This window comes from Bidens hawaiensis, unplaced genomic scaffold (assembly GCF_021521415.1).
Source record: "Bidens hawaiensis isolate Kalapana, Puna unplaced genomic scaffold, B.hawaiensis_p1.1 tig00012010_1, whole genome shotgun sequence".
Classification (NCBI taxonomy): Eukaryota; Viridiplantae; Streptophyta; class Magnoliopsida; order Asterales; family Asteraceae; genus Bidens; species Bidens hawaiensis.
Window position 1 is genome coordinate 454,746 of NW_027491964.1, and position 27,899 is coordinate 482,644.

General features: G+C 38.4%; 2 protein-coding genes and 1 pseudogene across 2 annotated transcripts; 2 read left to right on the forward strand and 1 right to left on the reverse strand.

Moving 5' to 3' along the window:
- The first annotated feature begins 3,085 nt into the window (after nucleotides 1–3,085).
- Nucleotides 3,086–5,698, forward strand: LOC143539732 (oxygen-evolving enhancer protein 1, chloroplastic). The gene is made up of 3 exons (XM_077032960.1): nucleotides 3,086–3,235; nucleotides 3,634–3,933; nucleotides 4,850–5,698. Exons 2-3 carry the CDS (start codon nucleotides 3,700–3,702, stop codon nucleotides 5,603–5,605), a joined length of 990 nt encoding a protein of 329 aa, XP_076889075.1. The 5' UTR covers nucleotides 3,086–3,235; nucleotides 3,634–3,699; the 3' UTR covers nucleotides 5,606–5,698.
- A 478-nt stretch (nucleotides 5,699–6,176) lies between these two features.
- LOC143539705 (pentatricopeptide repeat-containing protein DOT4, chloroplastic pseudogene) lies at nucleotides 6,177–8,447 on the reverse strand (annotated as a pseudogene).
- A 17,959-nt stretch (nucleotides 8,448–26,406) lies between these two features.
- Nucleotides 26,407–26,874, forward strand: LOC143539756 (uncharacterized). Its single transcript, XM_077032978.1, has one exon. It carries the CDS (start codon nucleotides 26,407–26,409, stop codon nucleotides 26,872–26,874), a length of 468 nt encoding a protein of 155 aa, XP_076889093.1.
- The last annotated feature ends 1,025 nt before the right edge of the window (nucleotides 26,875–27,899 follow it).

Here is a 27,899-nt window from a genome sequence, read left to right on the forward strand (position 1 = left end):
GTCTGCTTACCTGCCACTTCATTGTAAATCGTTTGGATGTTTCTATGAAATATAAAAGGAGCCAATAAGAAAATTGGGTTATAATATTTTAAATTTGCAAATAAATTTCATTTATTATAACAATCCATGTATTTATATACATAGCAAGGTTAAAATAAGAAGTAAAATTATCCTAAGAAGTGTAAGAAGTGGTTTTTACCCTTAAAAAAACACACCGAACTAACAAAATAAAACACACCGAGCAAAAAACACACTAACAATATCCACAATCAGATGATCACATCCAACGCCCGATATTACTTCTCACACTTCTTACAAATAACTCACTTCTTATTTTAACCTCATCCTTTATATACAAATGATAAATCTTTCTTTTCTCCAAAGCATAAGTCATTCAACCCACCCAGTATATGCTTTGCAGAATGCAGGAACTAAGTCTAGCATCGAATGCACATTGTTTAACCAAGCCCCACCTGGCCCCACGCTTGGTCCCATCTTCTCCCATTCATGGCGTTTATACACATGAACAAGATGTTCAAAACCGACAATTTCAAAAACCTACCTAATGATGGAGAATGTTAAAACAGGTTGAGGTAGCGTTCTTGAGGGACAAAATGCCCTCATTGAGGCCTTGACGGTAGTCCTAGATAGAAGAAAATATATTATTATTAGTATTATTATTGTTATTATTATTTATATGCAACAAAACAAAAAAACATTTTTTAATAACTTTATTCTAGATTACTTACAAAAAGACGAATATATAATATATTATTTGACATGTCTCACATGGATAAATTGTAAAATACAATTGACAAATTATACCATATATTATTGAAATATCACATGGACAAATTATAAAATAGAATTGTAAAAAGTTCATATTTAAAATGAACGTGGAGCCTAAATAAAATGTCTTCTTGAAACAAAAATTGACTTAGTGATTGACTTGACATGTAAATCGAAAATAAATATTAATCATGAGTTGAAAAACAAAATGCATGGTAAAAGAAAAATAATATAAGTTCTCCACGAACACCTAGGTTGTATCCTTCCCACACACCTCCATTTGAACAAAATTTTTAAAAATTGAAATGACTATACATAACTAATATTGTAGCATTTATTTTATTTTATTGCGTGACATTTAAATGTTATCAAAATGTAATTATAAAGATATTAGAAGCTAAATATCTTACTATATTGAAGTATGGCAATATTGGTAAGTCAAGTTCGGTTTAATAGTGGTTAATTAGGAACAATGTTAGTCAATTAGGACGAAATTTACGGTGTTCTTCAGGTTTATTTTTCAGGTTGGGTCATTCGGGTTTGAAAGTTTTTAATCATGACCTGAAATCCAACTTAAATCTCTCATAGGTTTTTCAGATTCGGGTAATCTGGGTTCCGATTGTTTCGGGATGGGTTTAATCGGGTTTTAAGTATCCTAAAATACAAAAAACAAAATAATAATAAACTATAATGCTAAAATTGAAGTAACATATTCATTCTTCTTAACGTAAGTAACCAATAATAAACTAACACAATCCGATAAAACAAATTAAATAGAGTAAAATTCAACAAAGTCCAATCACAATAAAAAAAACAACATAAGCGTCTTCAATGTGGCATGACTTGTGTTTTCAATTACGGTTGCTATTAGTGATAAGTAGAAAATATACATAAATAATAATAAATAAATAAAAGTCAATCCATATTATATCTAACCTTAACGGTTAAGGGTTAGCCTATTATATCTAAAAATATATTTAGTTTTTAAAAGTAAAAGTTTATTCGGGATTTTCGGGTTCATAAATTAGACCCAAGAACTAACCTAAATTACTTTGGTTTGGGTTAAGGTTAGTCATTTCTAGGGTTTGGGTTAGTTCGGGTTTGGGTACGGATTTTTTCGAGTTGGGTTTTGGGTAAAAATGACCGGACGAATGATGGTCATTTGAGAGTTATAATGACTATTGAGGCCTATTAAGACATGGATGATATATTATTGTTACTTACAATATAACATGCAATCAAACACTTTAAAACCCAATATGACCAAATAAAGCCCACCCCCACCATGGGCAATTAAGAGCTACGATAACTATCAAGGCAAAATATGCTCCATTAAGACATCTACAATGCATTATTCTCCATTGTGATCTAGTATGACTCGCTAGTCGCTACAACCTTATCTAACTCTTTACGGCGTAACGTGGCCTAACAAAACTCTTTACAACATGTATCATGTATGATCAATTACATCTTATTACGGCCTAATCTAATCTATCAAGCCATATTATGACAATGAACCTAGACCAAATTGTACCGTTGAAATCAATTTGTAACCCTCTACTTTGAAACTAGTCAAACCGGTTGCAACTCAAACCGGTTTTTAAACAAAAATATGATTTGACCATCTTTGACAAAACCCGAGCCGTTTTTGGCCCAGATCTCGATTTGTGTACCACTAGTAAACACAAATTTATTAACCTCGCTAAGTTTGGTTGTTAACCCATCTGCGTGCCCCTCGCGTGACGACCAATTTTTTCGTTTTCTTCCAAAATAAACTTAAGTTCTAATTCGCAAGCCCCCTCACGTGAGTGACTGGGGTGTATTTGGAAAAAAAGGGAAAAATGGACAAAACCGTCCCTCACGTGAAGGGCACACTGATGGATTTAACGACCATACTTAACTAGATTAATGAATTCAGATTTAGTTGCAAGTGAAATGAAACTATATAGACGAAAATTGCAAATTTGAAACTATTGTACTAAAACTGCAGATTTGGACAAACCACATGAACGAAAACCGCAGTTCATTAAAATAAGTATTATAATAAAGAAAGAGTGAAAAAACATGTCTACCCTTGACTTACCAATTAAATTTAACGGGGTTAGTGATTTAGATGTAATTGACAAGAATTGAGAAACCCGGGGGTCCATATGCAAAAATAAACTTTTTAAACTAAATTCATATTATTTGTCAAACCATATGTACAAAAATGACACTTTACTTTTTTAAAAAATGAAATTGTTTCTCCTTCAAACCATCATGAATGCCACGTGGCAATACACAAAACCATCAAAAATAACTCAAACCAGCCAATGGAACATCATCTTATCCTAGATTCCTATCTGCTTATCTTCCTAAACACCACACAAATCTTTCCAATCCAACTGTCTGCAACTAGTTACTACAATCACAGTTTACAACACAACACAATCTTTTAAGTTTTTAAGTTTTAAGTTTTATAGCCCTGCTTGCGGTGCGCACATATGATGTATATATGTGTGAACCCTCGGGTGGGCAAAAGTGAAATTGCACTAATTTTGACGTTATTTTACTAATCTCGTGAAAATAACGTTAAAAGTGACGCACGGTTAATCAGGCATCATGTAGTGGCGTTGATAGCTGAAAGATAAGGGTACATGCACCGATCAGCCGGTGTCCCGATGATTGAGTGCTATGTGCCTTATGTCCAAGGCTTGATGCAAAACTACTATCGAGTCGGGGGTCTCACCGGAAGCAGCCTCTCTATCCTTATGGGTAGAGGTAAGGCTGCCTACATCTTACCCTCCTCAGACCCTACCATAGCTTTGCTATTGGTGGGATATACTGAGTACGATGATGATGAAGTTTTAAGTTTTAATACACACAAAAGATAGGTGCATTGTGGTTTGCAACTTTACATTAATAATAATAATGGCAGCCTCATTACAGGCAGCTGCTACATTCATGCAGCCAACTAAAGTTGGCCACTCGAACCGGTTACACCTCAAGTCTTCACAAAGCCTATACAAGGCCTTCGGTGTCGAGCCGGCTGGAGCCCGGGTCACTTGCTCCATTCAGTCTGATATTAAGGAGTTTGCTCAGAAGTGCACTGATGCAGCCAAGATTGCTGGCTTTGCTCTTGCAACTTCTGCCCTCGTTGTTTCGGTATTTTTCTCGGATTTTTGATATTATTTAGGCGAGGTATTCGTGTCAGGTTGACGGGCTGGATTTGTTAACTTGAACCCGAACCGTATATTTATTTGTGTCGTGTTGGACCAACTTAAAATTGTATCGTTATTCGTGTTTAACGTTCATTTGTAAATGTTCTTTTTTCTTTATTTTTTTTGTAATTGTTGTCCTTTTAATCGTTTTTTTCTTTCTCTCTCATTATCAGTTACAAACTTGGTTCTATATATTTAGCCCATTAGACGTAACTAGGCAAGCGGTGCTAAAGCTGAAGCAGGAAAAATTACTAAGCACGATAAGGCGTGTTGAGAATTAACATGCCTTCATCGCTTTTGCTTTTGATACATTTGGGTCTCTCGCCCCCAATACTGCTTCGTTTTTAAAAGGAGTTTAGCGGGTCGTGCACAGTAACTCAGCGACGCCGAAGAACGATAACTATGTTTTCAGTAGGATCGGGTTGGCATTCAAAAGGGGGTGGCGGCGCAGCTTATTGCCCGCTTACCTGCCTCTCTGTTGTAACTGGATCCTTTTTCTTATTATTAAAGATTTCAAAGAGAACAAACAAAAAATTTAGCTAATGGATAGAGTTTTTGAATATTAAAAGGTGGTAATATTTCAAAATGGGATATTAATTTTACTTTCAAAAGTTAATTAAAAAATAAAAAATCACACTTTTTAAATAACCCTTTCTAAAATCAAGATATTAACTTTAGGTTAACCTAATTATTAAACAGGTCGTATTCGTGCTAACCCTTTTATAAAACATGCCGCCTTCGAGTTGACATATTTTATAAAAACTAGTCGTGTTAACCGACACGACACCTCTTATTTTTAGACCCCTAATGTTATTATTCAAAATCTTGATCTTATTGTTAAATTCTTGAAACTAAAACAGGGTGCAAGTGCTGAAGGAAGTCCAAAAAGACTGACTTTTGATGAAATCCAAAGCAAGACATACTTGGAAGTCAAAGGAACTGGTACCGCTAACCAGTGCCCGACCATCGAAGGCGGAGTCAACGGCTTCGCGGTCAAGCCCGGGAAGTACAATGCCAAAAAGTTCTGCTTAGAGCCGACATCTTTCACAGTCAAAGCCGAGGGGATAAGCAAGAACTCAGCACCCGAGTTCCAAAAGACCAAACTAATGACTCGCTTAACCTACACTCTCGATGAAATCGAGGGCCCGTTAGAAGTATCACCCGACGGTACCATCAAGTTTGAAGAAAAGGACGGGATAGATTACGCTGCAGTGACCGTGCAGCTCCCGGGTGGCGAACGGGTCCCATTCTTGTTTACGGTTAAACAACTTGTGGCATCGGGCACGCCCGATAACTTTAGTGGGGAGTTTTTAGTGCCATCATACCGAGGCTCGTCGTTCCTCGACCCGAAGGGCCGAGGCGGGTCCACGGGTTATGACAATGCGGTTGCATTGCCAGCTGGCGGGCGGGGCGATGAAGAGGAGCTTGCTAAGGAGAATGTGAAGAATGCTGCTTCTTCAACAGGGAAGATCACATTGAGTGTGACTTCAAGTAAGCCCGACACCGGAGAGGTGATCGGCGTGTTTGAGAGCATTCAACCTTCTGATACTGATTTAGGGGCTAAAGCTCCTAAAGATGTGAAGATTCAAGGTGTTTGGTATGCTCAGTTGGAGTGATTATAGAGTGTTGTTTTTAACCCAAATTGTAATTTTTATTTCTTGGATATGATTTTATGCTCAAATTTTAATAAAATGGTGTTTTGATCAGTATTTTCATGCTTCAATATTATCAAAAGTATCTTCTACTTGGGGTGTGAATGAAACCGAAATAATCGAACTGTACGTAAACGAACCAAAATAACTGAACCCAATCACAAACCGTCGGTTTGGTTTTAAGTTTTTTTTAAAAAGTTTTTTCGGTTCGGTTACAGTTTTACTATTAACCAAAAACCGAAAAAATCAAAGCAAACCAACTGGAACCAAACCGGAAAAAAAAAAAGAAATTTAAGTAATTAATAAGAAAATAATAAATGGTTTAGCCCAAAAATTTTTAGGTCCAAATGTGTAATAAACAATTAATCATTAATTAACAAAAGAATTCAGGTTCAAAGTTTCATATTAAAATTTATCATTTTGGGCCAATTTCTTTTCAGGCCCAAAATTTGGTAAAACCGAAATCGAACCAAATCGAACGGTTTTTAAAAACCCATAAACCGAATTTACGTCTTTTTGGTTCAGTTTGAGCCCGAAACTGACCCAGACCGACCCATTCACAACTAGTGCAATAATAAATTTGATAGGATACAAAGCTCACCAAAAATCTTTACAGGAACAATCTCCATCTCTAAAATGATGAAACCTCAATGAATCTCTAACAACTATAGTCACACCAACAATTTTAGCCATAAACTTGATGGCATTATGACAATCCCCACAAATCCTCAAATTTTTAAAAACCGTAATCGATGATTCACCGTTCAAATTCAGCAACCCAAAAGCCACTGCAAGCTTCTCACTGTGATTACACAATGTATCTTCTTTCTCCTCACAATCAAGATCTTGAAGCACAAACTCGGTGTCGGGCAAGTACCCGAGTTGCCTCATTTTATCACTCATATTATTCAAGAACATGTTAATATCATCACTGTGTTTGTTTCTCTTATCACCAGCCACAAAAGTGTGCACCCGGTTTTTAACCCGAACCCAACTGCAACCAGGCTCTTTCTTGATTCCTTTATGTTTCATTAACTTTCTCGCTTCCGATGCTTCGCCCCATAGTTTAGCATTAACCAAAACATTAGACAACAAAACATAATTTCCCGCGTTGTCCGGCTCAATCTCAAACAACCGTGCGGCTGCAATTCGTGCTAAATCGACATTCTTATACACTCTGCACGCACCAAGCAACGCGCCCCACGCAGAAGCAGTCGGTTCGGTTTTCATATTTTGTATGAACCGATACGCCTCGTCTAACCGCCCCGCGCGGCTTAAAATGTCTACCACACACGAGTGATGCTCGGTGTCTGGCTCGATCATGTGAACCCGCCTCATCGAGTTGAAGATAAACAGACCTTCGTCGACTAACCGCGAGTGGCTGCAACCAGAAAGAACGCCCGTGAAAGTAACCTGGTTCGGTTTGTTACCCGAGTTTAGCATTTGGTTAAACAGATTCAATGCTTCGGTCCCATTCCCATGCATTGAGTTAGCAATAATCATCGTGTTCCAAGCAACCGTATCTTTTACAATTATCGTGTTAAACACCTTTCGAGATGTTTCAAGCTTCCCACATTTAGCATACATAAATATAAGAGCGGTTAATGTTGTTGTGTCGGTTAAGAAACCATGTCTAAAGATGTAATCGTGAATCTCCTTACCGCCTCGCAAGCTTTCTAAATTTGTACACACGGTCAACACAGCGGTCAACGTGATCTGGTTCGGGCTGAACTTCGCGTGTTGCATTTCCGATAATAATTCCAACGCTTGTTGCGTTCTACCCGTCTGTAAGCACCCGCATATAACAGCATTCCAAGACGCATAATTTAACTTTGATGATCCATTTTTCATCCTTTTGAATATATCAAGGGCCTTTGCAGGCTCATTATTCTCAAAATATGCAGATATCATCACATTATGTGACACAATATCTTTATTAACCATTTTATTAAACACTAGTTCGGCTTGTTTAATGCGTACACAACCAGCGTACATATTAACAAGACCGCTACTAACAAACACATTCTCCTCAACTCCATTTCTCAACACAAACCCGTGTATCTCTCGACCTAAATTCAAATACTTCGACTCCGAACACGCAGGGAGAATCGACGAAACCGAAACCGAGTTCGGTTTCACTCCATTCAAAACCATTTCTCTAAACACTTCAACCCCGAATTTCGGTTTCCCACAATTAACATAACATGAACAAATCGACGTCCACGAAATAACATCCCTAAACCGCAGCTCATCAAACACTCGTTTCGCACCGTCAAGATGCTTACACTTTCCAAACATATCGATCATCGCATTACCCAACACAAGATCTTGACAAAACCTGAATGTGACCGCGTCTTTATAAGCTCGTTGCGCGTGAACAAGATTTCTGGATGTGGCGCACGCCTTGACGAACGACAAAAGTACGAATTTGTCGGGTGGGATTTCTCGGTCACGCAAATGGGTGTATAAATTAATAGCTTCATTATTATAACCCCGTCTTGTGTAGGCGGAAATTAACACGGTCCAAGAGCGAAAATCCGGGTGTGTAATTTTATCGAACAGTTGGCGTGCACGGGTTAAATCGTCCGAATCGCAATATGTTTTGATGAGTTTGAGACTTATATTGGGCGGGAGGTTACTGGGTAGCTTCGGGGGCATTTGATTAAGAGAATTTGGAGGCAAAATGTTATTTGAATTTAACGACTTTTAACGGTAATAATAATAGTAAGCAATAGCCCTAAATTAAACCCTAATTTTGAAATCCCAAATGAATGCATTTTTTATTTAAAAGTATGATAAATAAGATTTTTTTAACGTAATGTATCCTTTTTTATTAATTTTCATTTCACATATAATTTATTTTTTTTATATATTTTTTAAAGTAATGTGTTTGTTTATTCTTTGTAATTCTTCGCTTGTTATTTTTAACTAGATAAAAGTTTTATATATATTCTTTTAAAAAAATCATACACCATAATAAACTTCTTAAATAATTTATATTTTACTTTTAAATTTACGACAAATTTTCCCTTTTAATATATTCATTATAACTTCATACATCTATCATTTTTCGTTTTCAGTCAACTTTAATTTTTATCTAAACCGGTTAATACTTCAGATATATACCCTTGGGTTTTTTTTTTTGATTTGGTGTACCCTTTTGATTCATTTGGGTTCCCATCGCGTCAAGCCTCCCTTCTGAAATCTCATTGCCCCCCCCCCCCTGTTAATCTAAGTCTTTTAGTTTGAGCAATCCAATCTTCTATGTCGTTTGTTTGACTTGAGCCGGTGGAAATCAAGTAAGCTTGGCTAAGCTCAATTTGGCTTGGTTCTCTCTTTTTGTTTGGGTTAAGTTTAATTGACATACATGAGTCAACAAGCGAGCTCACCACGAATCCACATTGGCTCGAGTTTAATCTAAATCAACTCATCTTACGCTAAAAATTATAAGGGTCAATTTTGAGTCTTCATTTTTTAAGTTATTTTCAAGTGACTTTCTAGTCACGGGCTATTTGAAAACCTTAATTGTGAGTTGTTAGAAACTTCTTTGAGTTCCTTTAGAATGCCTCAAAAGAATCTTGTTTCTTGGATCGATTAACCCAATAATTTGATATCGTTAGATTGAATGTCATAATTTGGTCATGTAACTTGTTCATCAATAGAATTTAGCCATTAAAAAATTTCCATAGATGTATATTATCATCTCAAGTTGTTAAAAAATTTCCATAGATGTATATTAGCGTAGATGAGTTGATTTAGATTAAACTCGAGCTAAACATCTCACCTAATTTCCATCATGACCGTGCGTACATCTCTCAACGTGTTAACCGGGATCATATGTCCACAATTCATATTAATTATCATATATTCTCCACCTTTATATCGCGGAATTGATCACCAAATATGCGTGTGTTGATCGATGAATGTATAGCTTAGACCAGCCCCTTTCGAGATCATTCTGCATGCATGAATCACCACCTTCAATGAATGAATCTTGTTTCAGATTTCCAGACAACAACAGATAAGCATTTTGTAAAAAAACATTTATGTATGACCAACAGTTACATGCATAGGAACATGATTAAGTTATAGGAATGGGTACTTTTTAAATCAAGTACTAGTCATTGCTGATAATGTTTTCTTGTTATATATGCCTGCCGGTTGTTTGGTGAACTATTGAACGTGTCAACTGATTAATTCTTGATATCTAGTCAGTCTTGGATGACATTGTCTCCACATGGAATCTGAGAGTATAGATCTTCAGATTTATGAATTATTTAAAGAAATAAAAATTGAGTTTTAATATAAAATGAAGATGACTAGTACTACAGCTTTGCTTGGCAGGTCGCACATGATTTCTTTTCATATGTTTATAAATTAATATGGAATGTGGATGATGAACTCGATCAATAATGCAAATATGTAATCTTGGTTTCTTGAACAGTTTGTGTGGATTAATCTCTGAATCATGAATCACTTTTGGATAAACATATTTGCGGGTTACACGCAATGATTTATCGGATAAGACAGAGAATTCTGTAGATGAATTTGGATTTTGATGATTTTGTATATGCGATGAAGATGAAGAAAAGAGAAGAAGTAACTGTCCTCTTCTGTTCTATTTTATTCAATCGAGTCAAAACATCCATAGAATGAAAAATATCGATTAATATAATCCAAATTCAATTCCTTTATGAGCCCATATAAATTAATTAAGGCAAATATACCTCTCCGACAAGGGTAAAACCCTGTTTCTAACCATCACAAGATTTAGTTTAAAGGACACAATACGTCGTGAAAGAGTGTATGAGTTGATGGTTATTTGTTTACCATCAACTCAACAAGTTTCCCTCAATTGTAACTTCTTTAGTAGTAACTCAATTATAGATGATAAATTGTCTTTATAACTAGTGTTGTAAAAATCGTTAATCGTTATCCGGCCGATGGGGTGAAGACTAGTGATTAATCGGGATTAATCAGATCAGAATTTAATGTATAATCTTCAGTTTTATATACACACACACATTTTTATGTGTAGTTTTCATTTTTATACATACACAAACATATTTTGGCCGGAAATTGGCAAGAATCTCTCTTTGAAATCTCGCTGGAAACTGCTAATTCTAATCGGAATCTCACCGGCAATCACCGATTTTGTCCAGATTCTCGTGAGAAAGGGCCGATTAAGTCCAATTAATCTTGATTTTGGTCGGATTTGACAGTTGACCGATTAGCCGAAAATTAATCAGTGAAGTGATGACTAGCGATTAATCGAGGACTAATCGTCGTCTAGTCGGACTTTTTTGCTAACACTATTTGCAACACTGCTAAGGTGTTGTTTGTTTTTCCTCATAAGCACTTCTCCACCTCTTTTGTCTGCACTGAGAAGAGGGCACGCAGACGTTGGGCTTTGCAGTGTGTTTGTTTTTCCGAAGACGTTTCATTAAAAAACGTATGCGCGCCCTCTTCTCCTAGAAGTGATGGCATTGTTACTTCTCACCTCTTCTGACTCCAAAAAACATCAGAACTCCCAAACCCTATTATTCATATCCCCTCTACTTCTTTTACATCTCACTCCCAAACCCTAATCCTAACCTTCTTCTCCTCTCCAACTCCTCCTCCACCGCCGCCGCCACCTCCACCGTCGTCGGCCTCCACCCCTCCACCCACCTCCGGTGTCGCCCTCCACCCCCACTTTCTTCCCGTCACCCCTCTCCTTACCTGCGGCGCCGCCCTCCACTCCCAGCTCCATCGAAGATTCGGGCGAACCCAGATGGCGATTCGGGTTGCTAATCGATTAATGGAGTTGGGCGTTAAAGATCCATCGACGTATATACTTTTATGTAACACGTATCCAAGTGTGTTTATGTGGGAAAATGTGGCAAAAGTTATGAAATTGATGGCTGCTGGTTATGTGAAGAAGGAACCGAGTTACAGTTGTGTTTATATAAGGAAAGAAAGTGAGGTCTTTTGTGCAGGTGAAACAGGTCACCGGATGAATTTTAATAAGTTTGATTACCATTAGTTTGTCTGGTTCGGTTTGTTTATGAATAATTTGTTTATATTGGTTTTGTTAAGAATTTTAATAGGTTTGATTACCATTAGTTTGTTCGGTTCGGGTTATTTAAAAATTTCTGTTTAATTTTATAAGTCTGCAGACATTAAAAACAAACAATCTTTTTCTTACAGACTGCAGAGGTTTGGTCCACCTCTTCTGCTACAGATGCTTGCAGATGTGGTTCGCAGACCGCAGACGTTTTACCTCTTAAAAAACAAACAGCACCTAAGTGTCTTTTTGTCTGATAAAAAATCACTTAAAATCAAATATAATCTACATGTTATAACTTATAAGTTATAACACTTGTATATAAATGTAAGCTACGTATCGGATATCAGTTGTTTGGTGCACTGTAGCGGTGCAATATTTATTTCTTCCACGTACGTCACAACTATAAGTTTTTTAATTTACGAAAACACTATCACCTCCAATACATATGTAACAAAAAAAACCTATGTTTAGAAATCAAACAAACGTCATATATGTATTTTATATTATATAAATTTACGGGAGAATCATTCCAGACATTCAACGTTTCTAATTATTTAAAGTAGCATTTGGCCGTCAAGAATACTATTAAATTTGATGTTTATGCCTTCTTTAGTTAAATATAACATTGATTTAATAATTTGTTACTAAAAGTAATGGCCTACAAAATCACGTTCGTATCTTATATCAATCTTTACTTGATTTGAGGAAGAAGGATGAACGAAGGTACCTAATGGAATCTTTTTCACAAACTTCACATGATAGTCTAAGACTTAATTTTCAATTATAAAATAGTATATCATAGCACATATTAGTATATTACATATAGAAGGCGAATTAATTTAATGTAAAATGATTCAAACCATTGTCTTCAACGAGTTGTGTCTTCAGGTTTGTTATTGATTACAACTCTTGTAAGGATTCATGTTCAATGTATCTCTCTTAAAGCAGGTTGCGTGTCTCTTCTTAGCCAAAAAAATCTATCTCCTTACTCCTATGGTACAAGACGGTGAGGATAAATGACAACTAAAGATGTTGCTTTATTAGAATAATAATATAAGATACTTGTTGATAATAACTATTTCTACTTGTGCGTTATATCGGAGTATGTTAAATGCATTACATGTCCAAAAGTTACCTTGTGTTGCGGCAAGTACATGGATGGAAGTCGGTCGGTATTTCTTCGATTCGTTATGGTAGAATTTTTGTCGCATAAGTTTCGTTATCATAATTGATAGGCCAAAAAGTAAAAATGTAAAATTAAATTAAATTAAAGAAGCTAAAAAGTAAATATGTGAAACTAAAATTTAGCAGCAAAAAAGGTTAGTGACAAAAGTCTTAACGAATAAAAGTGTTAACTTAAACTGAGAGAACAAAACAATACATATACACCTTTTATGGACAAAGTATAAAAAACTAAAGTTGGCACAACAAATAGCCATTTTGGGCCGGTCTACAATGTACTCGATCGAGTAACAAATGTATTTATATTATTAACTGTTACATTCTCGAAGAATCTCGCACATAGATTATTAGTTATACCTTAATGAACTATTTTTCGAATGCATCCCACCTTTTCAAGAATATTATTTTTTAAATATTTTATGGCAAAATATGCCACACATATTAAGAGCATAGTTTTTGGTTTATTCTTTTTCTTTTTCATAGAATAATTTTAATATGCATCCTTTTATTTTTTATTTTTTTTAGAGCATCGACTTTTTTCTTTTTCTTGTGTGTTAGACCCCGTTCATGCATCCTTTTACTAGCACAACCACTTAATAGTTCAAGCTTTGCGTTATGTTATGTACCTACATAGTATTCAGACCTGACATGTGTATTTTTTAGGGAAACTAAAGACAATCATTATAACAAGCGTTTATAACGCACCGTTTTAATGCTTGGGCCCACCATTACGATTGCGAGCATATCCTTGCGTTAGATTTGGACACATTGGATGCGCCGTTATACCGTTATAGCGTTAGATGTGTTGTCGTAATAAGTTAGATTCATCGTTAAAATAGTATACATACAGTTATAGTCAGTTAAATGCATCGTTGTATTACGCATTGTTTGCCGCACCTGCTAACAAAGTCTTACTAAAATTATATTGTTTTTTTTTAAACATACATTTTACTCTTTAATTGTTTTTTAGTTTCTATTATGTATGATTTATCATACCCATTCAAATTATGAGTTTTATTTTGAACGACTAAACACACCTATCCATCTTTACTCATAGTTCTAAACTACCACAAGAGAAATTTTACTCTCATGTCAAATTTTGAACTCTGGTCTTCACTCTTAACGGAAAAGGCTTTTATCACCTAGCCAAAGTTAACTTTATAAGTATCATGTTATTCTAATAATAAATTAAACAAATGATCCTCATGGTTTGATTGGATTGCACATTTGGTATCTAACTTTAGGAAATTACACAACTAGTTCAAACCATTACATAAGCGTAACACATTTGATCCCTAACATAGACGGAGCTTAACTTTCTCCTTTAAATTTTATAAAAATAACTAAAGTACTCATTGGTTTTTTAAAACATATTAAGTTAAAATTAAATTTTTTATGAGGCCCACTTATTTTTTTTATAACACAAGCACACACAATCGACAACCCAAGGCCTAATTATGTGTAGATTTGAGTTTTGTGCCTGATTAGATCAAGACTCCACCGAGCTTGGGGCAGAATTGGGTTTGTTGGTTGTCACACCCGGCCCTGATCGGCGGAAACAGCCGGGCGCGCGCGAGTGGGGATTGATAATTAAGCACGGGTCATTGCAAACATTCAAAGTAAAATTTCCTTTGCGCATGAAATGTCTAGTACAAAATACATTACATTTAGAATTACATAAAAACATCCAAGTATGAAAATCATTGAAGATTTCCGCGCCATATCCCCTTACGTGGCGGGAACAACCGCGCGCGTCGAAGGGATAGAACCAAAATCTTCCAAAAAGCTAACTTTAGATGTTCTGCGTGAGGTGCTCTATGTGTGACTCCATGCGCTACCTAGTTGTCTCCTGAAAGACACGTAAAAACATTTGAATCAGTATAAACTGAGTGAGTTCACAAGTTTTAGTAACTTGATAAATCGTATTGCATCATAATCTTGATACAACCGTACTGAAACATATTTCTGATGAAACCATAAAACACATGCTTTGTGAATCCGTATTGAAACATAGTTCTGATAACATATTCCTGATAAAACCGTTCCGCGGGTTACGCGCGAACATTTCTGAAAAACGTGCTCGTCTATGCAAAGTGGCGCTGCCACTACGAGCAAAATAAAGTAATACCGTCCCGCGGGTTACGCGCGGACATCTCTGAAAACCGTGCTCGTCTATGCAAAGTGGCGCTGCCACTACGAGCGAATTAATAATACCGTCCCGCGGGTTACGCGCGGACGTTGTGCCGGAAAAACAAGGCGCTCGTCCATGCAAAGAGGTGCGACCCCTACGAGCGGGCTCAATCCCATAGTACTGCCCCATGACCATACTAGGCACTCGTCCATGCAAAGAGGTGCGACCCCTACGAGTGGGTTGATCAAACCAGCAGTCCCTATCCTTAGAGTTCCAATGGTAAAGTGATCACTTACTCGTATCGCACTCACATCGAAAACCATAGATAACCGTTTGCATTGCTCGAAAATATTCCATAAAGAAACATAATTTAAACACATAATCGTTTTCATTACTTGTAAGAGTACCATGATAAAGCATAATTTAAGTACGTGTCCCTCGCCCCGAAAACAGTTTAAAAACAGTGAAAATAGTGAAAATAGGGGCTGTGAGACTCACCTGTGGTTCTTGTTAAGAGACTAATCGAGATTCGGGTTTCTTGGTGTTAGGCTCGAAATTGAAAGTCTAGAATATGATTAAATAACAAGAAATACATATATTAAGATCAAGAAATCGGAGAATATAAGGGTTGGAAAGTAGATCTCAAGGTTATAATTCTCGGCTTACCTAGTACAGGAACGGAAATGAAACGGATGCTGATTTGCAGTTTTAAGAGTTTGAAGTGTGTTTGGGTGATAATTTAGGTTACATATTTATAGGCAAACTCAAGGGAACACAATCCCTTGCTTTAGGGGATTGTAATCTTTTCATATCTAGGTGTAATGATGATAAAGTATGGGATTTATTATTATTTATTTAGGGATGGGGGTGATGATCCTAGGGAGTGGTTAAGAAAAGATTCTGATTGATTTTGACAGGACATGCAGAACAGTGGTTGGTGGGAGTAGGTACGGCTGACAGCTGACTTTTCGTGTTACAGTATACTTTTCCTGGTACTGTTGTCAGTGTGCAGTCAAAAGGTAAAAATCTCTGAATCACGCTACTGGTCCCTTCTGGGCGGGGGAAATCCCCTTACATTTGAGACTTAAGTGTTTTGTGCGTGTAGCTTTGTGCGTATAGCCTTCTGCGTGTAGGCTGTTTCTTTGCTGCGGGTAGGTGCGTAACCTTCTCGCAGTCAGGGACGTTGAGTTTCATTTGTAGATTCTCCATGAGGTCTTGGTATTTCAACATAGTGATCGGTTATGTTGAAGTCAATTCCATCCTGGAGCTTCAGACAAACTAGCTCTCAATGTTCCCACCATGCGGGGAGGTTAGCCCCCTTTCCGCACGCGCATAAATGATTTGGGATGCACCCGCCTTAGCATCAGGCGGGGCGTCCACCCATTAGACATGACAAAAAGTTATATGAAAACATAAAGCCAAAACATCCGCGCATGACGCATATAACACATGCCCATGCTGGTTCTAACATGGCGCGCTCGCGCAGGGCGCACATAACAAATGCTCGCGCTGACTCTAATATAGCGCGCTCGCGCAGGGCGCACATAACAAATGCCCGCGCTGACTCTAATATAGCGCGCTCGCGCAGGGCGCACATAACAAATGCCCGCGCTGACTCTAATATAGCGCGCTCGCGCAGGGCGCACATAACAAATGCCCGCGCTGACTCTAATATAGCGCGCTCGCGTAGGGCGCACATAACAAAATTACCTAATAATTAGGTTGATTACTTGGTTTAAGGGATTGGGAAATTACCGGGTGTCACATTCTCCTCCTGTTAGAAGAATTTCGTCCCGAAATTTAGGAGGCGTTGCTGGCAGAAGCCATGCTTTGAAAGAGGTGTGGGTATTTCTTGCGCATTTGGTCTTCTCTTTCCCAAGTGAATTCAGGCCCACGCCTCGAGTTCCATTGAACCTTTACTAACTTGATTCGACTTCTTCGCAACTTTTGTTCTTTCCAATCGGTTACTGCTATAGGCTCTTCTACGAAGTGTAGTTGTTTGTCGATGTGAATCTCGTCCAACGGTAAAATTAACGTTTCGTCGGATAAGCACTTCTTGAGGTTGGACACATGGAACATATCATGAACTCCACTAAGTTCGGCGGTTAAACGGAGTTTATAAGCAACCGGACCGATCCTTTCCAGAATCTCAAATGGTCCAATATAGCGCGGATTTAACTTTCCTCGCTTGCCGAAACGGGGGACTCCTTTCCATGGAGAGACTTTTAAAAGCACTTTATCCCCTACTTGAAATTCCAATGGTTTTCTTCTCGCATCAGCATAGCTTTTCTGTCTGTCGCGCGCTGCCTTAAGGCGATCCCGTATCTGAAAAATCTTATCCGTCGTTGGATCAATTCTGGACCAGTCATTTGTTTGTCACCCACTTCAGCCCAACACAGCGGGGACCTACACTTGCGCCCATACAGGGCTTCAAACGGCGCAGCCTTGAGGCTTGTGTGATAACTGTTATTGTATGAAAATTCAACCAATGGGAGGTGAGTATCCCAGCTACCTCCGAAATCGATCGCGCATGCGCGCAGCATATCTTCCAATGTCTGGATTGTTCGCTCGCTTTGTCCATCCATTTGGGGATGATAAGCTGTACTCATGTCAAGACGAGTACCTAAAGCCCCCTGTAACGATCTCCAAAATCTTGAGGTGAACCGACTATCTCTATCAGAAATGATGGACACCGGGACTCCATGCTTTGAAACTACTTCTCGAATATACAATCGGGCTAACTTTTCCATCTTATCGGTTTCCTTGATCGGCAGGAAGTGTGCTGACTTAGTTAGCCGGTCTACTATAACCCAAATCGTGTCGTAACCCCCAGGTGTCCTTGGCAGTTTGGTAATGAAGTCCATAGAGATTTGTTCCCACTTCCACATGGGAATTTCTGGCTGTTGAAGCAACCCTGATGGTTTCTGGTATTCAGCCTTCACCTTCGAACACGTCAGGCACTTACTGACATACGTCGCGATGGCGCCCTTCAGATTGGGCCACCAATACAACGCTTTAACATCTTGGTACATCTTGTCTGCGCCAGGATGTACAGAATATCGCGTTTTGTGAGCTTCGTTTAACACTTGCTCGCGCAATCCTCCCTTGAGAGGGACCCATATGCGGTTAGCAAAATATCGAGTGTCGTTCTCTTTGAGTTCCAAATTCTTATTCATACCCCCAAGGGATTCGTTCTTGACAAACTCTGGTTTCAAGGCTTCTTGTTGAGCTTCTCGGGATCTGCGCGAATGGTCAATCTTAGAGCCTTAACTCGTAGCGTCCTTGCACGCTCTTTCCTACTTAGAGCGTCTGCTACCACATTCGCCTTTCCAGGATGATACTTTATTTCACAATCATAATCATTCAATAACTCAACCCATCTTCGTTGCCTCATGTTTAAATCCTTCTGATCAAATATGTGTTGAAGGCTCTTGTGATCCGTAAAAATCAAACACTTTGTACCATAAAGATAATGGCGCCAAATCTTTAGCGCGAAAACAACTGCTCCAAGTTCCAGATCGTGCGTGGTATAGTTCCTTTCATTGACCTTGAGCTGACGAGAGGCGTACGCTATGACTTTGTTTCTCTGCATAAGGACACATCCGAGTCCTTGATGTGATGCGTCGCAGTAGACGACGATGTCATCCGTCCCCTCGGGTAAAGACAAAATTGGCGCACTACATAACTTTTGCTTCAACATTTGAAATGCCGCTTCCTGGTTCTCGCCCCAAACAAACTTCTTATCTTTCTGGGTTAGCGCAGTCAGAGGTAAAGCTATCTTGGAGAAGTTCTCAATGAAGCGTCGATAGTAGCCAGCTAGTCCTAGGAATTGCCTCACCTCAGTTGGGGTTTTTGGCGCTTCCCAATTCTCGATGGCTTTAACCTTGGAAGGATCGACGTGTATTCCCTTCTCGTTTACAACGTGACCGAGAAAGTGAACCTCTCTAAGCCAAAACTCACACTTGGAAAACTTCGCATACAGCTTTTCTTTCCTTAACAATTCCAAAATCAATCTCAGGTGTTGCTCATGCTCGGCCTTGGTCCGAGAGTAAATCAGAATATCATCTATAAATACAATCGCAAACTTATCCAAGTATGGTTTGCACACACGGTTCATCAGATCCATGAATACAGCCGGCGCATTAGTTAGCCCGAAAGGCATCACTAAGAACTCATAATGGCCGTATCTAGTTCGGAAGGCTGTCTTCGGCACATCTTCCTCATGGACCCTAAGTTGGTGGTATCCTGACCGTAGATCTATCTTCGAATAATAACTGGATCCTTGCAATTGATCAAATAAGTCGTCAATCCTCGGTAAGGGGTACCGATTCTTGACTGTCAGCTTGTTCAGCTCCCTGTAGTCAATACACATTCTGAATGAACCATCCTTCTTCTTTTGCTTCGCCCGCGCCGATCACAAAAGCTCTCCCGCGAGCTTGGTTTCCCTTTTGCGGGCAATCCCGACTAAAATGCCCTGGCTTCCCGCATGCGTAGCAGTTGTCGCTCGCTCCAGCTTCTCTGATACGGCAATTCATCGTCTTGTGCCCTGGTCTGCCACATTTGGCGCATTCGATTCTTGCGCATTCACCCTCGTGGTGATACTTGCATCTGCTGCACCATGGGCGAGGCCCGCTGTACCCTTTTCGCGGTGGCTCCGCGGCTTGAATCGCGTAAGCCCTTACGCTCTCTTGCTTCTTGAACGGTGGCTGCTTGGAGTCGGACCCTCGGTGAGAGTTCCACTTCCTCTTGGGATCAGAGGTTCGCTGCTCGTTTCCGCGCGCAGTCAATATGCCCGCACGGACCGTATCCCTTGTAAGGGTGATGGCCCGCGCTACCGCCTCATCAAAGGCTGGAGGTGCTGCGGCGTTGAGCGGAACCCTAACAACAGGAGGTAACCCAAAGATATACCTCTCGATCTTCTTTTCCTCCGTGTTTGCCATGTCTGGCACCAACTGGCAAAGCTCGTTGAACCGGTTGTTGTAGGCGTCGATATCAGTTCCGACCATGGTGTGGTTCCAGAATTCCTGTTGCAGACTCTGAATTTCTGCGCGAGAGCAGAACTTCCTCATCATCATTTCCTTCAGCTCCTCCCAGGTCTTGTGGAGAGCAACCTCTCGCCCCAATGTCTTCACTTGAAGCTTCCACCAAGACGAGGCCGCTTCTTGGAACATGCAGGTCGCGTAAAGGACCTTTTGGTTTTCACTACATCCGCTAATGGAGAGAACTGTCTCCATCTTGTCAATCCAGTTGTAGAGCCCAATGGCCCCTTCTGTGCCTTTGAATGGCCAAGGCTTACAGGCCATAAATGTCTTATAGGAGCATCCTTTGTCCAAAGCTCCTGATTCGGGTTCTGGGGTTCCGGTCTCTTGACGACCCTGACTTGATTCGGCCTTGCTGGCCTCATGTGTCGCGATCGCCTGCGCGATTATTTCTGCGAGTTCCTCGGGTGTCATGGTAATTCCCTTGGCTCTGGTTGGAGGCATTCTCGTTTTTCTTTAAAAAGAGAATAAAAATATATCAAACTTAGCGCATGTACCCTGAGCACATAGTGTTTTTATCCTTAATGTTCACTAGACATTGTGTGACCCGTGTTCCTAAGTGTGTGTGTGGTTTTTCTTTTGAAAATATTTTCTTTGAAAAATACTTCATGCGATTCCCCGACGGTTATAGTCTAGGTTAAAACTTCTTTTCCTAGTTCGCTATAACCAGTGCTCTGATACCAATCTGTCACACCCGGCCCTGATCGGCGGAAACAGCCGGGCGCGCGCGAGTGGGGATTGATAATTAAGCACGGGTCATTGCAAACATTCAAAGTAAAATTTCCTTTGCGCATGAAATGTCTAGTACAAAATACATTACATTTAGAATTACATAAAAACATCCAAGTATGAAAATCATTGAAGATTTCCGCGCCATATCCCCTTACGTGGCGGGAACAACCGCGCGCGTCGAAGGGATAGAACCAAAATCTTCCAAAAAGCTAACTTTAGATGTTCTGCGTGAGGTGCTCTATGTGTGACTCCATGCGCTACCTAGTTGTCTCCTGAAAGACACGTAAAAACATTTGAATCAGTATAAACTGAGTGAGTTCACAAGTTTTAGTAACTTGATAAATCGTATTGCATCATAATCTTGATACAACCGTACTGAAACATATTTCTGATGAAACCATAAAACACATGCTTTGTGAATCCGTATTGAAACATAGTTCTGATAACATATTCCTGATAAAACCGTTCCGCGGGTTACGCGCGAACATTTCTGAAAAACGTGCTCGTCTATGCAAAGTGGCGCTGCCACTACGAGCAAAATAAAGTAATACCGTCCCGCGGGTTACGCGCGGACATCTCTGAAAACCGTGCTCGTCTATGCAAAGTGGCGCTGCCACTACGAGCGAATTAATAATACCGTCTCGCGGGTTACGCGCGGACGTTGTGCCGGAAAAACAAGGCGCTCGTCCATGCAAAGAGGTGCGACCCCTACGAGCGGGCTCAATCCCATAGTACTGCCCCATGACCATACTAGGCACTCGTCCATGCAAAGAGGTGCGACCCCTACGAGTGGGTTGATCAAACCAGCAGTCCCTATCCTTAGAGTTCCAATGGTAAAGTGATCACTTACTCGTATCGCACTCACATCGAAAACCATAGATAACCGTTTGCATTGCTCGAAAATATTCCATAAAGAAACATAATTTAAACACATAATCGTTTTCATTACTTGTAAGAGTACCATGATAAAGCATAATTTAAGTACGTGTCCCTCGCCCCGAAAACAGTTTAAAAACAGTGAAAATAGTGAAAATAGGGGCTGTGAGACTCACCTGTGGTTCTTGTTAAGAGACTAATCGAGATTCGGGTTTCTTGGTGTTAGGCTCGAAATTGAAAGTCTAGAATATGATTAAATAACAAGAAATACATATATTAAGATCAAGAAATCGGAGAATATAAGGGTTGGAAAGTAGATCTCAAGGTTATAATTCTCGGCTTACCTAGTACAGGAACGGAAATGAAACGGATGCTGATTTGCAGTTTTAAGAGTTTGAAGTGTGTTTGGGTGATAATTTAGGTTACATATTTATAGGCAAACTCAAGGGAACACAATCCCTTGCTTTAGGGGATTGTAATCTTTTCATATCTAGGTGTAATGATGATAAAGTATGAGATTTATTATTATTTATTTAGGGATGGGGGTGATGATCCTAGGGAGTGGTTAAGAAAAGATTCTGATTGATTTTGACAGGACATGCAGAACAGTGGTTGGTGGGAGTAGGTACGGCTGACAGCTGACTTTTCGTGTTACAGTATACTTTTCCTGGTACTGTTGTCAGTGTGCAGTCAAAAGGTAAAAATCTCTGAATCACGCTACTGGTCCCTTCTGGGCGGTGGAAATCCCCTTACATTTGAGACTTAAGTGTTTTGTGCGTATAGCTTTGTGCGTATAGCCTTCTGCGTGTAGGCTGTTTCTTTGCTGCGGGTAGGTGCGTAACCTTCTCGCAGTCAGGGACGTTGAGTTTCATTTGTAGATTCTCCATGAGGTCTTGGTATTTCAACATAGTGATCGGTTATGTTGAAGTCAATTCCATCCTGGAGCTTCAGACAAACTAGCTCTCAATGTTCCCACCATGCGGGGAGGTTAGCCCCCTTTCCGCACGCGCATAAATGATTTGGGATGCACCCGCCTTAGCATCAGGCGGGGCGTCCACCCATTAGACATGACAAAAAGTTATATGAAAACATAAAGCCAAAACATCCGCGCATGACGCATATAACACATGCCCATGCTGGTTCTAACATGGCGCGCTCGCGCAGGGCGCACATAACAAATGCCCGCGCTGACTCTAATATAGCGCGCTCGCGCAGGGCGCACATAACAAATGCCCGCGCTGACTCTAATATAGCGCGCTCGCGTAGGGCGCACATAACAAAATTACCTAATAATTAGGTTGATTACTTGGTTTAAGGGATTGGGAAATTACCGGGTGTCACATTGGTCGACAGGTTTGAGAGGGAGAGAGAGAATGACATATAAGAGGTGGGAATTACGTTGCCAAAATTTTTGACAGGTGGCCGTGTTTGGTGGCCTACGACGACGACAATTTCAGGCGATGGTGCTATACACACATACATAAATATTTTTAAACTAAGGGGGTGTTTGTTTCCCTCTTAATGAAACCATTCAGATCTTAAAATCTGAATCGCGCAGATATAAGGTGTTTGGTTGTTTTAAAAAATACATCTTAATGGAAATATTAACCTCTTATTTGGTCAGTGATTTTGTGAAGCTGAATGGAAAAGAGGACAAGATAACCCTAATATACCCTCATCTGTCATCTCTCCCACCTCAACCTTTATCATCGCCTCCTTCCCTCCAATAGCCCCAATTGAGAAGCCCTTCTAACATTGCAACCTAATCGATCCATACCTAGGTAATTTTTTCTCCAATGTGCTATATCTCTTCATCTAATATGTTAATTTCAGTATATTTCTTAGATTTGGAATCCCATATTTCTTTTTTTCATCTGAGTTTTGGGTTTGACCTGAGGATTAGGTGTGTAGAAACGAGCAGGCTATCAAGAATAATCGATTTCAGTTTAAAAGAACTAATGTTTAAAAGAACTAAATAATGATAATGTTTTGTAAGTTAACTCAGGATATCATCTGCAGTTGTACACGAATGTTTAATACCATCTGTAGTTGGTTCTGTATTGCTTTATGCTTGAGGTTTAGTTGTGCATTTGGTACAAGTTCAATTTCTTATAAGATATTTTTGTGGTAAGTGGATGTTTTGTTTCATGAGTTTGGTCGTTTAGATGATTTGGTGGGTTGTCTATATATAAAATGTTTGAAATTATGTGGATTATATAAATTGTCTTTTTTTTTCAAAATATATCTCAATGAATCTTTTTTTGTATAAATAGGTGGTTTAGGAAAATTTTATGTGTTTGTAGGTGGTTTTATGAAAAGTAGATACAAATAGGTATTTCGTTTATTTAAGTGCTTGTAGGTGGTTAATGGTTATAACGGATTATTTGCTCACCCCTATCTTCTAGTTCCGATCCCCTAAGTTCTTGGTTGTTTACCATCGTTGTGGTAATTTGTTTTTTTTAGAAATTGTCCAAAAAGAAATGACCCATAAAGAAATGGCACAAAAAAGGAGTAGGACTCATTGAAGTCACGATGGTATTGACAAAACATTTCTTGAAGCATGTCTTCATGAAATAACACTCCATGAAAATAGCCTTAAACCAATATCATGGAGGAATATAGCGGAGAAACTGAAGATAGAACACAACTTCATCGTGGATCAAAAACAAATGAAGAACCATTATGATTATTTTAAAGGAAAATTTGTTGCTTGGTCAAAGTTCAAAAACAAAACCGACAACGTTTATGATCCCGTAACAAACAGTTTTAACTTGTCGGAAGAAGAATGGAAACTTGAGATAAAGGTATTTCCTTTGTATAAATAATAATTATTATTACATTTCTATTAATCTTATAGTATTTGATAATATTTTTCACACAGACCAACAAAGTCGTAGAATCTTTGAGAAGTGTGTCACTTCTTTACCCCGAGCTTTGTATTCAGTTGTTTGAGGACTCCACTTCAAATGGCTTTGACAGTTGGGGACCATCTTCTACACTTCCTCATCCTTCTGAGGAAGTATCTGACCACAATTTAAATGAGCTTGAGGATTTAGAATTCACTCAAAAGGAACCCATGACTCGAGGTGTTAGTGAGGAGTCACCCGGTCGGTCTAGGGAGAAACGAAAAGTTAAGGAAACATTTAATTCAAAGCTAATAGAAGTTGCAGACCATATTACCAAGGTGGCAAAGATGTTGATTGAAAAGCACAATCTTTCTAATGACATGGATGCATGCATGGAGAAGTTGGATACATTGGGATGGGGAGAGATTGATGCTAAATATCAAACGGCGCTTTTACTTTTTGGTGAAAGTGCTGATTTGAGGAAAGTGTGGTTACGACTTCCGCCACACGTTTGTGAGCTATGGGTTAAGAATGCGGGATCGAAGTATGGATTGTTTTAATTTTATGCGTCACGGCTAGTCTTTTTTTTGGATGTTTTTGTGGATGTTATGTTATGTAGGATTATTTGGATGTTATGTTATGTAGGATTTTCTTTGTAATGTGATGATGTTATGTTAAGATTATTTGGATGTTATGTTATGTAGAATTTTATTTGGATGTTATGTTATGTAGGATTTTCTTTGTAATGTGATGATGTTATGTTAGGATTATTTGGATGTTATCTTATGGATTTTATGCAAATGTTGGTAATTTTTATAACAGGTTGCTTATGGATTCGGACGTTGAGATTATAGTGTTCATATTTCTTTGTTGGCATTGGCTACGGTTAGCCTCAAGAAGAACTGAAAGGATAAGAGACCTGAATTCGGCATTGACCGGTCATGCATACACGTAAGATTTGTTGAATGGATCCTCTACACAATGTTATGAGATATGCGTCTTTCACGTGATGCATTTGTACTATTGTGCAATCATTATAAGCAAAGAAGTTGGTTGCAAAGTAGTAGGTCAGTAAGTTTGGAAGAAAAGGTGGCTATGTTTTTTATTGTTATAGGACATAATGAGCGCTTTCAAGTGGTTAAACGAAGGTTTTAACACTCAACGGAAACGATTCATAGATGTTTTCATGAAGTCCTAAATGCAATGATGGATTTTCTATGATATTTTGCATTTTCTTTGTATACTTATTTATCATTCGGAGTTCTAAACAAACAGATACATTTCATTCAACATAAAATAGTTCAGAGGGTAAGATAGTCATTTTGTACAGCTATTCAGATGTCCAACCAAACAAACTTTAACTTGTTCAGATCTTACTGGCTCAGACTCTCTTAACCATTCAGACCTCTTTATGATTCAGCACTTAATGGTTCAGCAATTGCCAAACAGCCCCCAAGGCTATTTTAATTATTTCACACACATTTGATTTAACAGAAAAGGTTAACATCAATTCATGAAAGTTTAACATCAATTCATGTGAAAGACTAAAGACCAAAACATGTTACACTTACATAAAAGTTTAGACCAAAATAAAATCCAGTCAAAACACATTACTTTTCCTAGTCTAGTTTATTCTTATTCTAATACTAATCCTAAAGTAATTAAATTGATAAATCTCTTAATGCTAGTAATAATAATAAACACACCTGCCTATCATGCCAACGTCAGCCCTTATCAATACACACCTCCTCACCTGTGCAATTTCTCAACAAAATAATTTAATTTGTTCACTATTTATTGATGCATACAGCCTGTCACCCACAATTCACCTTTATATATATATATATATACACATACACATACACAAACACATCTTCATAATATTATTCATCATATCCCACTCTCCAAAAATGGGAATATGTAGTTCTAGTGATATTGCAACATCAGTCAATGTCACAACCACAGCCAAGTTAATATTACACGATGGTACTCTTCAAGAGTACTCTTATCCGGTTAAGGTTTCACACGTGTTACAAAAACACCCTTTGTTCTTTATTTGCAACTCAGATGAGATGGAGTTTGATGACGTGGCTACCCCTATCCGAGACGATGATGTGCTTCAGCCTGGACAGCTTTATTTCGCATTGCCGGTGAGTCGGTTGAGGTGTAGGATGCAGCCCCATGAGATGGCTGCATTGGCTGTCAAGGCTAGCCATGCATTGGGTAAAAGCGGTGGTGGTGGTGAGAGGTGTGGGTGTAGTGGGAAAAATGTTTATTTTATGAAGGGTTCGGGTCGGGTTTTGGATGGTGGGAGAGTTGGTGGTGGTGGGGGGAGAAGGCGTGATGTTACTGGACGGTTGAGTGTTATACTAGAGTAGAGTAGAGAGTGTGTGAGTTCTGAATATAATAATGTTACGTTTGTAAATAGTGTAGTATGTTTAAAATGGAAGCATTTTGATGTGCTTTAGTAGTTTTTACACTTGATAATAATGAGATCTTGATTAGGAAATAAATTACATGTTAATTTCATGCTATTAATTCAAAATATTTTTCATAGTTAACTTTTCGGTTATGCTATAACTAGATCGTCTTGTTTGATTTCATATCATCAAGCGGTCATTTACAAAATACTAAGACGGTCGTTTTTTATTAAAAAGAAATATAAAGTTTGAAAAATATTGGTTTGGATAGTTGTTTAGCCAAGTATCTAGACAATCATTCTGACTATATAGACAATTAAACTTTAAAAAATGTTAGTTAAAACAGCGGTCTGAACTCAATCTATATATTTTTATGTTTATGTTGTGTATTTGAGAAACAAAGTGAAATGAGAAAAAAACTGAGTGTTGAATTCAATGAACTACTTAAGTTATTTTTGGTTACTAAACAAGTACTTATAATTTTACCTTTTTTTTTTATTATAACAAAATTTTATCATAACTCGTAGTTTTACTTACTTTTACCCGTGACAACATTTTAATAAATTATTATTAATATTTACGTGACTAGATTTAAATGTCGAGTTGAGAGACATACAAGCATAAAAAAACGACCTCTAGGTCTGCTACCGCACTTACAACTATTCTTTAATTGATTTGCATATATGATTATATTATATGATTTATTAAGTATAAAATAACAATTCATACGACTGATTCAGTCTTCAGTAAACCCCGTAAACAATAGGAAACTTGAAAAATTGACGTTGGTTATAATGACACTCACCCATAAAGAGATGTGAATTGAATCTTGGTTCATTTTCCATATCCGAAGAACAAAGACCAAGACCAAAGACAAAAGACCATGTTTTAATGTCATTTTCGCTTATATATATTTTAATACAACGAGGCCGCATGTTATTAAATAAGGGTCAAAATAGTGAAACACTATTGATGTTTTTTTC

What these genes read in the sequence shown, in the direction of transcription:
- LOC143539756 (XM_077032978.1), top strand. Translation starts at nt 26,407, where the DNA reads ATGGGAATATGTAGTTCTAGTGATATTGCAACATCAGTCAATGTCACA.
- LOC143539732 (XM_077032960.1), top strand. Translation starts at nt 3,700, where the DNA reads ATGGCAGCCTCATTACAGGCAGCTGCTACATTCATGCAGCCAACTAAA. An exon ending in CTTCTGCCCTCGTTGTTTCG is followed by an intron (nt 3,934 to 4,849) that starts GTATTTTTCTCG and finishes AAACTAAAACAG; the next exon opens with GGTGCAAGTGCTGAAGGAAG.